The sequence below is a fragment of the Castanea sativa genome, chromosome 6 (assembly GCF_040712315.1).
Source record: "Castanea sativa cultivar Marrone di Chiusa Pesio chromosome 6, ASM4071231v1".
NCBI classification, from domain to species: Eukaryota; Viridiplantae; Streptophyta; class Magnoliopsida; order Fagales; family Fagaceae; genus Castanea; species Castanea sativa.
In genome coordinates this window covers 15176031-15190161 of record NC_134018.1, presented here as the reverse complement: position 1 = coordinate 15190161, position 14131 = coordinate 15176031, and the positions used below count along the sequence as shown (strand labels likewise).

At 29.8% G+C, this 14131-nt stretch overlaps 1 protein-coding gene across 1 annotated transcript; it reads left to right on the top strand.

Annotated features, from left to right (window-relative positions):
• Window positions 1-10662: 10662 nt before the first annotated feature.
• Window positions 10663-11392, top strand: LOC142639243 (calcium-binding protein PBP1-like). Its single transcript, XM_075813386.1, has one exon. The coding sequence runs from the start codon at window positions 10779-10781 to the stop codon at window positions 11223-11225; it is 447 nt and encodes a 148-aa protein (XP_075669501.1). The 5' UTR covers window positions 10663-10778; the 3' UTR covers window positions 11226-11392.
• Window positions 11393-14131: the final 2739 nt, after the last annotated feature.

The following is a 14131-nucleotide window of genomic DNA, read 5'->3' as shown; positions in this document are numbered from 1 at the left end:
ACTGAGATTCCTTTACTTGTAACTGCTTGTTTTGATAACAGTGGATTCTCGAGAGTGGTGACCTTAAAATCACCCAGTGGGTTTTTTGCTATATAGGTTTTCCCCATTCGTAAACAAATCACCGGGTCAATTTATTTTCCACTGCACTTTAGTTCATTGGTGATTTGTTTGTGCTACCACGCATTTGCATGTTAATTTGATTAATTAATAAACTTGGCTGATTAATCAATTAATTCATCATAAGGGGTCAATACGTTTTTGGCCTATCATAATGCTTGTTTAGACCCCCAATTTTAAATTACGGCTTAATTACTTTTACTCTAACTTATCTAAATACGAAACAAGAGTAAATGAAGTGCAAGAAATCGAAACTACTCTAGTGCATAAACATGAACAATAAACAATAAATGTAAAGCACAAAGAGTAAGGGAAGAGAGATGCAAACACAAGATAACATCAAGACGTGTTATCAAAAAGGAAACCAAAGAACTAGGTGAAAAACCTCTCCACAACCTTCCAAGTCGAAATCGATCTACTAGTGAATAAAGTTGGAGTACACTAATAACAAAAGACCCTCCAAGCCTTGTCTACCCCATGTACTTGAGCCCTCGAAGCTCCTACTAGCAACGGACTTCTCGGAGTCTTGTCTTCACTAGCTTTCTAGATCCCACAATTTAGCATGATTGCATCTGCCACTAAATGGCTCATTCCAATACTTCCCAAATGCACCAAAACTTGACTCAACACTTAGATTGGGTGTGGTAAGTGTTTGGACTAAGAACCTCTCAAGGATGTAGAGATGGAGAGGTAGGACTAGAGGAAAATTAAGAGGAAATGGGTAGATGATTGTGGGAATAACAATCTCTAACTCTCAAGTGTTTTTGCTAGGGTTTTCTCTCTGAAAAGCACCCTTTACATTTCCTAGGTAATGAGGGTATATATAGCGTGAGTAAAGAATTTGGTAAAACACTTTTTTTTTCCAAACAGAGAGTTTTGTGGGTACCTCGCGAGATGGCTTTTCTCGTGAAGTACTCGTGAATTTGATAACCTGGCATGACTCTTCAGCTTCTAGTTATGTGCTTCACACGTGGACTTTCGCAGGTTACTCTTCTCGTGAGCTAGTCGCAAACTCCACTGATTCTTCTTTGAAACTTGATTCTTCACCAATCTCTCACACTCATCCCTTACAATTAAACCCACATAAATACAGGGAAATGATTAAAGAAATTACAATCAAATTTGACATAGAATTAAAGCCAACAAAGGCTAGTTAGAAATCACAATTTTACAACTTAAAATATAAGTTTAAATTAAAAAAGTATGACCATTGGGGAAGATAATAAAAAAATTGATGAAGAATGAATATTTTATTGAAATATCTTGTAAAATAGATAAACTGATGTAGGTGTTTTGGAAAAGTGATTGTGTAAAATAGAAAAAGTAGATTTTTATGCTAAAATGGATGGAATATTTTACACGGACTAGTGCGGTTGCTCTTAGCCCCCTAAAATAGCCTATGATCCAATTTTTATCAATTACATAAAGGAACATAAGCATTATTTCATAAACAATTTAACTAGCACTGTTGCAAATCCTCATGCTAAGAATGGTACAGAGCATGAAAAAAAAATTCAAAAGTGAACTTCTAATCAATCTAAAGAAGTGATTGGGTCTGGCATTATCTCCCTCTCTTTTTCTTACGCCTCATCCTAAAGGATAGTGTACTGACCCAAGACTCAGAGCAACCGCATCAGTTCATGCAAACTTTCCATCTATTTTGCACACACAAAAAAAAAAACTACTTTTTTTTTTATTTTACATACCAATTTTTACAAAACACTCACATCTGTCTATTTATTCTACACATCTATTCAATAAAATATTCATTCTTTTACAATTTTTATTATTTGTTCACTCACTACCCCTCTCTCTCACACACCCAACACTACCAAAAAATACTAAAATATTAAATGCACGAGTTATAGTAACCGTGCATATATGCACGGTTATTGTAGCTTTTGTGAATTTATGCACCATTTTACACCCACTAATGTGGGGTTTTTTTTTTTTTTTTTTGCTCAATATATGTAAAATAGACTACTTTTTGTATCTTGCAAGATTATGCATGATCTGATGCGGTTGCTTTAGACAGGAACTTAACCGCAAGGACAAGGATAAAGAGACCAATTTTAAAGTTCTGCTAAGATGTAGGTTATTATTTATTTATTCAATGACAGTGTCTTTCAATTCTTTATTGGTTTCTCTGTTTGTGAATTGATTCTTGATAGAATCAAATTTTGGATGTTAGGGTTCAATGTCAATTTTCAAGTACCTTAACGATGATTAATGTTTGCTAATCTTAGAGTATCTTCATTTCATCAATGATTATTTTATATATGTTAGCTTCAAAAAAAATTAATTTGGGAATTTTATGTTCTGTTGGATTTGAAATGGGAAAAACCCAAAAAGAAACGGGTTACTTCTTTAGTGCAAGCATATGTGTTATTTTTCAATAATAAAAAAGTTGTCAAGTTATTTAAAAATGAGTTGTTCACCATCAGGAATGGTTAGTCCAGTGATTATGAGCTCACTTCTAAGGGTTAGTCCAGACTTAGCAAGTAGAGTGTCACTATATTCACGTGGTACTAGAATTTTTGGTTAAAAATTGTCATGTCATTACTAGTAGTGTTGATTTGAAAATTTTACTGTAGAAACCTAACAATTTATTTTGATAAAGATGAAACTACATACGATGCATAACTCGTGCGTGCTTGACAGGGCTTAGTTGTAGTCTTGCAGAAAGTAACTATGGGCCTATGGCTGTAATTGAGTATTGCAAAAATATCATCTTTATGGTCTGTTTGGATTGAGGGGGAATGAGGGAGAGTAGAGTAGATTTAGCACAAAATTAACTTATTTTTAGCCAACTATACTTTAGTCCCCTCCACTCCCCCTCCTTCCCCCTCCATCCAAACAAGCCATTAATTTCAACTAACCATTTCTCTAAAAATAAAAAATAAATTCAACTCTATCCACATACTTTCCATTTTATCATTACACTCAAAAGAGATAGATATCTACTACACAGCACATGGTCAAGGTCTTCATCAAGTGCTTAATATTTTCTTTTGTATCTTACTTGGAATTCACGAAATTAAAAATCCCTCCATCTATCCCTCAATTGTTTATAATTATTGTCTTTATAACATATTCTTCCAATTACATTCTGTTGCAGGAGATTTTCGTGGTATTGACTTTGTCTAGATGCAATTAATAAGTGAAAAATATGATTACCGGAACCAGTGAAAATGAGTTTTTAGTCTTTAGATTGAGTAATGACCCGGAGTCTTCGTCAACAGATGCATTCAAAATCAGGGAAGTTATTGGAGATGATTTGATAATGTGTAGACATGACAATTGTGTACAGAATAAGTTGATTCAAGTTGGAGAGAGAGAGAGAGAGAGTTGAACTAACATTACTAGATCTAGAAAAAAGAGCATTGCAATTAAGGGTGTATAACCTATATTCTATATATATCTAAAATGTATAGTATTTATTGTTGTTACACTCCAATTAAGTCACATCAGCGTTCACGCCATTATCTTTTTTCTTTTCAATTTTCGTATAATTATTTTTAACATTCCTATTTAATTTTTACACTTCTCTAACTTTTCTCCCTCCCTCCCTTACCTTTTCATTTCTCCACTACTTCTCCAACCTTTCTCCCTCCCTTATCTTTTCATCTCCCCACTACTTTCTACATTAATATCATTCTTCCTTTTTTCCTTCATTCATCTTCATTTGTTTTCATCTCTTCTTATTAACAACCTTTTACTAGAAATCTGTCATTATCTCGTCCATTCTATGCATAATTTTCCCTCACAAAGAAAAGGTTTTCTCTCTCTCTCTCTCTCTCTCTCTCTCTCGCAATTTTTTGGTGGATTTTTATTTTTTATTTTTCTTGTATCTCTGCTTTAGGTTGATAATCTTTTATATTCTTTAAAACTCTACTTTAGGCTAATGTGATTTAGTTTAGTTTTGTTTTTGTTTTTTTTTTTTGTTCTCTTTAATTGTTAAATTTTATCCTATTGCGTTATAAAGAATTAAATATAGCATATATTATTCTATTACATAGCATGATTTGGATAATTTGGTACTTATTCTATTACCCAACATGATTTTTTATAGTGCTTAATTTAGATGTTAAATTACCATACTTTTTTGTTTATTTTTTAGTCCTTTGTGGTGGACAAAGTACTCATAATAGTTGTATTAGAAGTACTCTGTAATGCCATTTATTTAGAGAAAAACAAATGTTAGCCAAACGAAAATAATCAGATGGTGACAAATCTATATACATCTAAAAGTTGAAGTGTAGCATTTATTATGATTACACTTCAAGTGAGCCACATCAGCATCCAATCATTATCTTTTTTCTTTTCAAGTTTCCTATAATTGTTTTAACATTTTAAAAAAAAAAAAATTACACTTTTCCAGCATTTCTCCCTCCCTTACTTTTTCATCTGCCCCGCCTACCCTCTACATTAATATCATTCTTTCTTTTTCCCTTTATTTATTTTCCTTTATTTTTGTCTCTTCTTATTCACAACCTCTTATTATAAATCTGTCACTATCTCTTCCATTCTATGCATAGTTATCCCTCACAAAGAAAATGTTCTCTCTCTCTCTCTCTCTCTCTCTCTCTCTCTCAATTTTTTGGTGAATTTTTATTTATTTTTATTTTTCTTGTATCTCTGTTTTAGGTTGATAATCTTTTATATTCTTTAAAACTCTACTTTAAGTTAATACGATTTAGTTTTGTTTTTATTTTTTTTATTTTTTTTGTTCTCTTTGATTGTTAAATTTTATCCTATTGAGTTATAAAGAATTAAATATAGCATATAAAAATATAATATTATTCTATTACATAGCATGATTTGGATAATTTAATATTTATTCTATTACACAACATGATTTTTTATAGTGCTTAATTTAGATGTTAAACTATGAGACTTTACTAATTTCTATTTATTTTTTAGTCCTTTTTGGTGAACAAAGTACTCATAATAGTTGTATTAAAAGTACTCTATAATGCCATTTATTTACGAAAAATCAAATGCTAGCCAAACGAAAATAATCAGATGGGTGACAAATTTTAGCTTTTGCAATTTTACTTTAATTGTTATTATTATTTTATGACAATGCATATATAGAAATTTAATTCTTAGATTTTGTTTATAATTGTTTATTTCATAATATGTTTTGGGTTGATGAAATTACAATTTTTGCAAAGAAAATAACCTTAATAGATTATCCACAACAAATTATTTTTCTTAATTGGTTCAATTAATCATTGTTAAGTCTATTGATTTTCTTAGTTACATTTTTCAGTGTTTTGGACTGCAAGTAGAAAAAATAAATTTGAGAGTTTTTTTAAAACTAAAAGAATAATTTTCAAATTTTATATTCTTTTTAATGATTCACAAAATGTTATAAATAACTTTTATTAAAAAAATGAATATTTTCATTAACTTGCCTTTTGAATTTTTGAGAAAATTGTATTGTTTTCATTTTGGTATGGCAAAATTTATATTTATAATATAATTTATGATTGTTCTTATATTACATTTATGATTGTTCCTATAATAAATAAAAATATAATTATGAAATACATTATTCTTTATTAAATTAGTTTAAAATGTAAAAAATAATAATAATAAAAAAAACCACCATAAAATTAATTATCACGTGCAACGTGCGGGTTCGTAACTAGTTTCAAATAAAATATGTGATGCTCAAGAGTCCAAATCCAGATAATTAATTGAGTGTGTGTTGTGTAAATATGTGTTGAGTCTCACATTGGGTAGAAACTAAGCTTATCTGAACTTTATAAACATCTATAAAGAGTCTCAATTTTGATTAAACTAATCATTTTAGTATCTAGTGCAGATGTGATCGACCCTTTTTATTACAGATAATATTTGACAAGTACTTCACATGCTAACACTGGCGGAGCCAGGGGGGGCGAGGGGGGGCACCTGCCCCCCCTGACTCCTAAAATTTTTTAGCATCAGTACTCAAGTACTTACTGACATGGAGGAAAAAAAAAAAAGAAAAAAAAAATGACTTCTTGGTTGAACGTGACTCTCAAGAAAAAGAAAGGAAAAAAAAGTTCACAAACACCAAACTTTTGTTTTGTCCTACATCACCTATTTCACTATTTTTTTTAAATTTTAATTTTATATATTATTTACACAATTTTTACTATTTATGATACTTTTTATAGCATTTTATTCTTGAATGATGCTAGGATACTACATATTTTACTACTTATATCTTACAAATTAGCATGTCACCAATCAAAAAATAATAATTTCAAACATTTATTCATTATGTTTTTTTAAGTAACACTAATCACATTTTTACTCCATCAATTTGTAAATTTTTTAGTAGCAATGAATTTGTTATTTTTGTTTATTTATTTTAATAATATGAAATATATTCATATTTGCTTATAATTTTTTATTTATTCTGTTATTATTTTTTATTAGTATTTTTTAGATTAATTTCACTTTTAATATTGCCCCCTCTAGACTAAAATCCTGGCTCCGCCACTGCTTAATGCTAAGGTTGGGAAGATCATATTTAGCGTATAATACGAGTGAACGCCAGTTTTTCTTTCCTTTTTTTTTTTTTTTTTCCTAAATGAGTGAAGGCCAATCTTGCGACTGGATCGGGGTACTCACACATGGCATTGAAAAACTGTAAAAATTTTAAAAGAAAGTTTTTTTAGCAAATTTTTAAAGAAAGTTTGACTATTTAGTTTGCAACAATTTCATCTTACAGTTGTTTTTTCCCAAACGTGTGTGTTATGCCATGAAACTGTCCATGTTGGAAGTTAGCCAATCATATAGTCAAGGATTTTTAAAGATAGTGGAATCCATTAAAAGATAATGAAAGTATAAGATGTAAAGAAGGTACAAAAATTCGATGAAAGTTAAAAAAGAAAGGGACTTTTATATATTTATATTATGCAATACATAAAAAGTGATAAATGTTGTACACATTTGCAAAAAAAAAATGAAAAATATTGTACACTTTTTTGTAAATGTGTACAATTTTACCTTTTTTTTTTTTTTTTGAAAGCATATTTACCATTTTTTGTGTCACTTCAATTTAAATTTATATTGCAAGTATAATGTAAATTAAGAATTTTCCAAAAGAAAAAGAGTTTTATACAAAATGTTGTATACCACTTTGGAAAGGCATATGCCATCTTTATTCAAATAGTTTTTTAGAGAGTAAAATATTACTTCTTTGCTCCCAAACTTTACTAAAAGATTTTTTTTCATCCTTAAGTTTTAATTCAACCCTCAACTATTGAAAAGTTCATCTTTACAAAATGATTTACCTCTTATCCTTAAACTTTAAAAAGTATCTTTTTCTATCCCTAAATTATTGAAAAAAAAAATCATTTTCATCCCTATTTTTTCCTCTAAACTATTATAAAAAAATATATAAAAAAAATAAAACTCTTTACAAAGTTTAAAAATGAAAAAAAAAAAAAAAAACTTTTTAAAATTTTGGAATGAAAAATAAACTTTTGATAAAATTTAGAGATTAAAATAATATTTTACCCTTTTATAAAAGAACGTTTTCACACCAAAAACTAATTTCCCAAAGACAACAATTTTCAGGACTTTGAAGCTAGCCAGTATACAAAACTAGGAAACAGGCGTACGGTCCTTTGCCATTGACTTCAAAAGAATCAAACTTATATTTTTCACAATTCAAATTCATTCAATTTTATTTAGGTGCTTTTGCATATATCGAAACGAAACCAAATATCTAAAATATGATAGTAAACATAAAACAAGAAAACATACAATCAAACAAACATTAAAAGTTAAATTTAAAAATTTTAAAAATTTTATTTGCCATAAAACAATTAACCAATTTCTGTTGCCATAAAACATTTTATTTTACCGTTTTAGCAATGAAATAATATTGTTTTGTCAAAAAAAAAAACACCAAATGAGGCACATTCTCAAATTTTTTTAGATATTTTAATAATTCAATAATTAGAAAGAGGATTTGTTGTATGTTTTGTGTAAAACACCAAGAAGTATAGCTTTTTTTTTTCTTTTTTTGAGAAACCAAAAAGTATTAGTTAAAGTGTTAAACAACAAGATACATCCTTATTTGGAAAAAGAGAATTTGATCACGAGTTCAGAATCACTTCTGAGTTCTAATACATAATTATAGACTTGTAACCCATTGTATCAAATTCAAATGGCATTCGTCTCGGCTCATTGAAGATTATTGTTCTGTTAACTCACAGTGGCGGAGCCAAGAATTTAGGTCAGGAGGGGCAAGATTAAAAGATAAAATTGAAAGTAAAAAACTAATCTTAAAAAATTTAAATATGAATATTAAGAGTATGCAATATACCTGTGAATATTTAAATTTGACTCAATGACTTGAATGCTTTTAAAAACTCTGCTTGAATGCTTTTAAAAACTCAACAGAAACTCTAATAGCTTGTTTGGATGGAAGGTGAGTACAAGGAAGTAGAGTAGAGAGAGGGAGAGTAAGTTAAATTACCTTATTTGAATATTTTTTAAGAAAGAAGGGGGAGGGATTTGGGAGGGTTTGGATGAGTTATAACCCCTCATTTTTAATTCCTCAAAATTGGAGAGATTTTGAGGAAGGGCAGAGTTTAGAAGTGCTGAACCAAATGAATTATTAAATTTACCCTTATTATATTAACAAAATTACAAATTATGAAAAAATTAATTATTCTCCCCTTACTTAATTTAAAAAAAAAATCCAAAGAACTTTTTTTTATTTTTTATGGGAAGCGTGCTTTATACTGTATTAGATATACACTCTTTTTTTTTTTTTTTTTTTTTCAGAGTTCTATTAATATTAGTATTAGTACTCCAATAAAAAACAAAAAAGTTCTATTAGTATTAGGCTGGTGTGATTCCTATTCCGTATTGGCATATAGCATTAGCAGTAGGTTTTTTTTTTTTCCTTTTAATCATTACTAAGTGGGACCAATAGTTTTATATTAAATTTATAGTAGTTTTAGAGTTCTATTAGTTAAAGCTGTTGAGTTCTGAACCATGTAGCTGTTTGTTCTCAATAAATAGAAAAGTTTTTTTGTCTTTTGTGTAGGGGGTAAATAAGACATTTCAATTCAATACATTATCATTATCAATAAAAAAAAAAATTGAAAGTTCAGGGGGGGCACCTGCCCCCCCTCGGCCCCCCCTTCCCTCTGCCCCTGAGCTCACCTGTCTATATTGGGCTGGGATTCAATTCAAGCCCTTCTTAATTTAGTCCATATGCCATCATCAGAGACCCCAGTTACCTTTCACTTTTCTGATGTTAGTGGATAAATATTTTTGTTACTTTTTCTTCTTGACTCCTCTTTCCCTGGACACGGTAATATATATATATATAAATATATATATATATATATATATATATATATATATATATATATGTATGTATATGTATGTATGTATGTATGTATGTATGTATGTATGTATGCATCCACACAAAAAATTAAAACAGGAAAACATGCAATCAAACAAACATTAAAAATTAAAACTTTAAAAAAAAAAAAAAAAAATAGAGAGAAAGAACATGAAGACAAAACAAAATAAAAATCACACTAAAAAAACCTGGAAAATAAAATTTTTTATGGCAACAAAAACATACCTCTTCGTCAAGGTGAGCTTTTCTCTCTTACATTTCGTGTTTTCCCTAAATAATTTCAGAAGTGTATTCTTGAAGAGAGTAGGATCCTTGTTTTTATTTTATTTTATTGTAAGGTTGTTTTTCTTAAGATGTTTGGATAGGTTTGGCTTGTAATTTTTTTTTTTCTAGTTCCTAGTCTCTCCCAATATATACTATTCTTGTATTTTTTTTTTCTTGTAATTACTTTTATTTTAGCAATGAAATAATATCTTTTGGTCTCTTAAAAAAAAAAAAAAAAAAACACCAAATGGGGCACATTCTCAATCTTTTTTTATTTATTTTAATAATTTAATAGTTAGAAAGAGGATTTGACCTAGGTTTTAGTTTAAAACACCATTTTAAGTGTTAATCACTTTTAAAGTTTAAACTACAAGATATGTTCTCATTTTTAAAAAGAGAATTTGATCACGAGTTATGGAAAACTTCTGGAACATAATTATAGACTTAAACCCATTGTATCAAATGGCATCAGTCTCGGCCCATTGGGCTGAGATTCAATTCAAGCCCATCTAATTTTAGTCCTTATGCCACCTCCACCTCCACTTCCACTTCCACTTCCACTTCCACTTCCACGTCACCAGAGAGCCCAATTACCTTTCACTTTCCTTATGTTTGTGGATAGACTTTTGTAACTTTTCTTCTGACTCCTCTTTCCACGGACACAGTAAAAAAAAAAGTAACAAAAAGTCGAAAGTAAACAAAAGTTGTTTTGACTTGCTCTTTTTCCACAAAAAACTGGACAGTTATGCCCCTAAAGAACCTTCAACAGAAATAAAAAGGTTCCCAAGACCAAGAATTAGCCAGCAACATTCTAGGCAAATTACAAATATACCCTCCCAAGACTTTCTGAGAAACCCAATTGCAACCCCAAAATGGACCGGCTCTTATTCTATTCCTAATCTTTCATGATCTGTATTTGTCTGTCTGTACATTAGTTGTCTTCCATGGCCTCTCCTTCTTGGAAATCTCAACCCTCTTTCTCCTTAGTATTTATAGCTACGTCTAGTTCATGTCTAACCAATCTCATCACAAACTCACACAACAATCTCTCTCTCTTTCTCTTTCTCTTTGTCTCTCTGCCTATTTTATTGCAATGGCATCCCAAACCCCACAAAGCCAGACCCAGTTCCAAGATTTCTTGCCCATCATGGCCCAAAAGCTTGGTGGGGACGGTCTGATTGGAGAGCTCTGCAATGGGTTCAATTTGTTAGTCGATGGTGACAAAGGGGTCATCACTTTTGACAGCCTTAGAAGGAACTCGGCTATGCTGGGTCTGCAAGATTTGAGTGATGAAGATCTACGGTCTATGTTAAAGGAAGGCGATTTTGACGGTGATGGTGCACTCAATCAGATGGAGTTTTGTGTCTTGATGTTCAGATTAAGCCCTGAGCTTATGGAAGAGTCTTATTTGTTGTTAGATGAAGCTATTCAACAGGAATTCCAAAATTGTAATTAGAGATATTTTTTTTTAACTCAAATTTTTTCTATGTTAAATTCCTTATTATGTGTATCATCAAGAATTGTATGAGTTTAAGAGAATAGGAGATGACCAAGAAATTTAACTTCAATAATTTTTTGAAAACTTATGGATTGGCAATAAATTATTCAAATATTCTTATGAATTATATGAACCTATAGGATTAATTTGCGAAAATGAAAGGGAGCATACAACAAACAATTCTTAATCTTGTTCCGCAAGATTTGTTCCTGATGAAATCTATGTCAAAATTTTCACTGCCTATAATAAAAGACATTTTTTATTTTTGTTTTCCTAAATAAAACTATAAAACGCCTCTACCAAAATTGTTCTGGTATTATCAAATTATCTTTTTCCAAGCTGTTTATAATTTTAATTTTTCCCCTGAAACTGAATAGCTGTTCAAAGCTGTTGCTGAGCTGGTTTATAATTATTACTTCGTGGCGTTGCGACTTGAATATTTTTATTGTATGTTCCCCCGGCCAACCCAAATAGAAGTCAATGCGTGAAAACACCGTCAATTGTCATCTCTCAAGTCTAAGGTGGATTTATCAACCAAAAAATGAAAAAGAAAAAAGAGTCTAAGTGTGGTCAATGGGCCAGCTCGGCCCATTTTTACTTAGCCCATGGACCTACGGGTTGTTGATAATTTAATAGGCTGTGTAGGGTTGGGCTGGATGGAAAAACCAGCCCATGGCCCTACCTTTGGGCTATGCTTATTTGGTCTTTAGTGGGCTGAGCTAGTAAGATAGGATTAATAGGCTACCTATGGACATTTGATATGGGTCTTCAATAGGCTTATAAAAATTAAACTAAAATAATTATAATTATATATTATTACAAAATGCTTGTCAAATTGAACAACTTAATCTACTAAAAATATTCTATCCAAAAAAAATCTACTAAAAATATATTCTTAAAAAGTTACTAAAATAAGATTAATTAACTTGTATTTGATTAGAATAAATAAGTACATTAGTATATTCATAAGAAATGTTATGTTCACACTATTTTTACAACTAATCATAAGTGGCAAGTTGTTAGTTGTTATTATGGGTGGGCAAAAAAATAATTTAAATTGTGAGTTCAAATTAGTACCAATAACTATTTACCACCTATGATTTATTTTGAAATGTTATAGACGTATCCCCTCTTTATATTCATGAATATGTTAGAGTGAAAATAGTTGCATCACTACAAAATGCGTACATCCCAACTAAGTTGACACCTACAAACTTGTCTGTCATTTGTAATTCCCAATCTATATGATTTAGATAATGTTGTAATTCAAATAAGACACCTAATGTTATTGAAGATGCTTGTCCTCTTCTTCTTTTAACCATATGATAAGCATTTTGTTTTTCTTGGTTACATAAAAAACTAGTGGAGGACAAAGAGCTTCTTGTGTTTTGTGTTTTGGGCACCAGTTTTAGAATTTTTATAAGCATTTCTATAATAATCAAATAATTGTGTCACTAAATTTTGAAATGATAGTATGGTCTCTTGAATTTTTTTCAACATCATCATTATAAATTATTTCTAAAAAACTATCAACTCTTCAATTGTAAACCTAGGATCAATAATCATAGCCATTCCCGAAATCAAAGGCATATCTCCCTATTTGTCATATTTTTGTCTGGTTAATTTTAATGTTTCATCAAATATTCCAAAAGGATAACCATAAATCTTCATGGAAGTGCAACTCTTGCTTTATCATAACTCAAAAAAAAAAAAAAGGAACTGACCGATAATCAGTGGTAGCTCAAGAATTTTTTTTTTTAAGATGATTTTAAAAAAACTTTAATTATATAAAATCTAATAAAGAAATAACTTGAACATATCAATGTCACAAAAGCAACAAAAAAAAACACTTAAATACTTGAACTATTACAATGTCTTTGTACTAATAAAGAGAAACTAAAAAAATTGAACTAATAAGAAATTAAGTGAAAATTGAAAATGTTGAGATAACAATAATAAAGTGAGAAAGAGTTTGAAATGATAACATAGAAGAAAAAAAAATGAAGAGAGAGAGAGAGAGATGATATTTGCTATAACTACGAGCTGAACTGCTAAGGAAAGCAAAATTTTTGTGACTGCAAATTAAAAGACATCATAACTACAAGCACTACCAAGGAGAATTCACAACAACAATATTTCCCTTTGAACTTTTTTTAAGGAAAATGAAATTAGAAATTATTTTTATACAATAGGTTGAACAAGTTACAAATTGATTGATTATGGATTTTTATTTGTTTTTGTATTTGAATAGGCTTTTGTTGAATAATTTGTTCACTTGTTGTTTGACTTAGTCTTAATATTATTATTATTTTTGGGTTATTTTTTGTTGTTATCTGGGATTTTTTTTTTATTGTTGTTATTTAAGATTTTTTTTATTTATGGGTTACGAACTATGTTTTAAGGCTAGAATATTTTTTGGAATAATGCTACATTTACAACATTTTTATAAAAAAAAATTTACATGACAAGTTGTTTTTTATGGGTGAAAAAGTGAGGTCAGTATTTGGCACAAATTTGAATCAATAACAGCTAACAACATAGGATTTGTTATGAAATTATTATGAAAATGTTGTGAATGCAAAGTTATTCCTATTTTTATTGAATTCAAATTTTTGTGATTCTCAAGTCAAGATGTTTAACATTTTTATTAAAGTGGTCAAAATAGTTAGTTTAATGTATAATACACACACACACACACACACACACACATATATTGTATGGGGTCCGAAGACTGAGTACTAGACCAAGGATCAACTTGCCTAATCCATACCCAAAAGGGTAAATGAGCTGCGAGGACTCCGCCCACCCAAGGAGAATAAGAGGATCAGGACAATTGATATCCTGTGAAGACCCAAGGAGTGGAG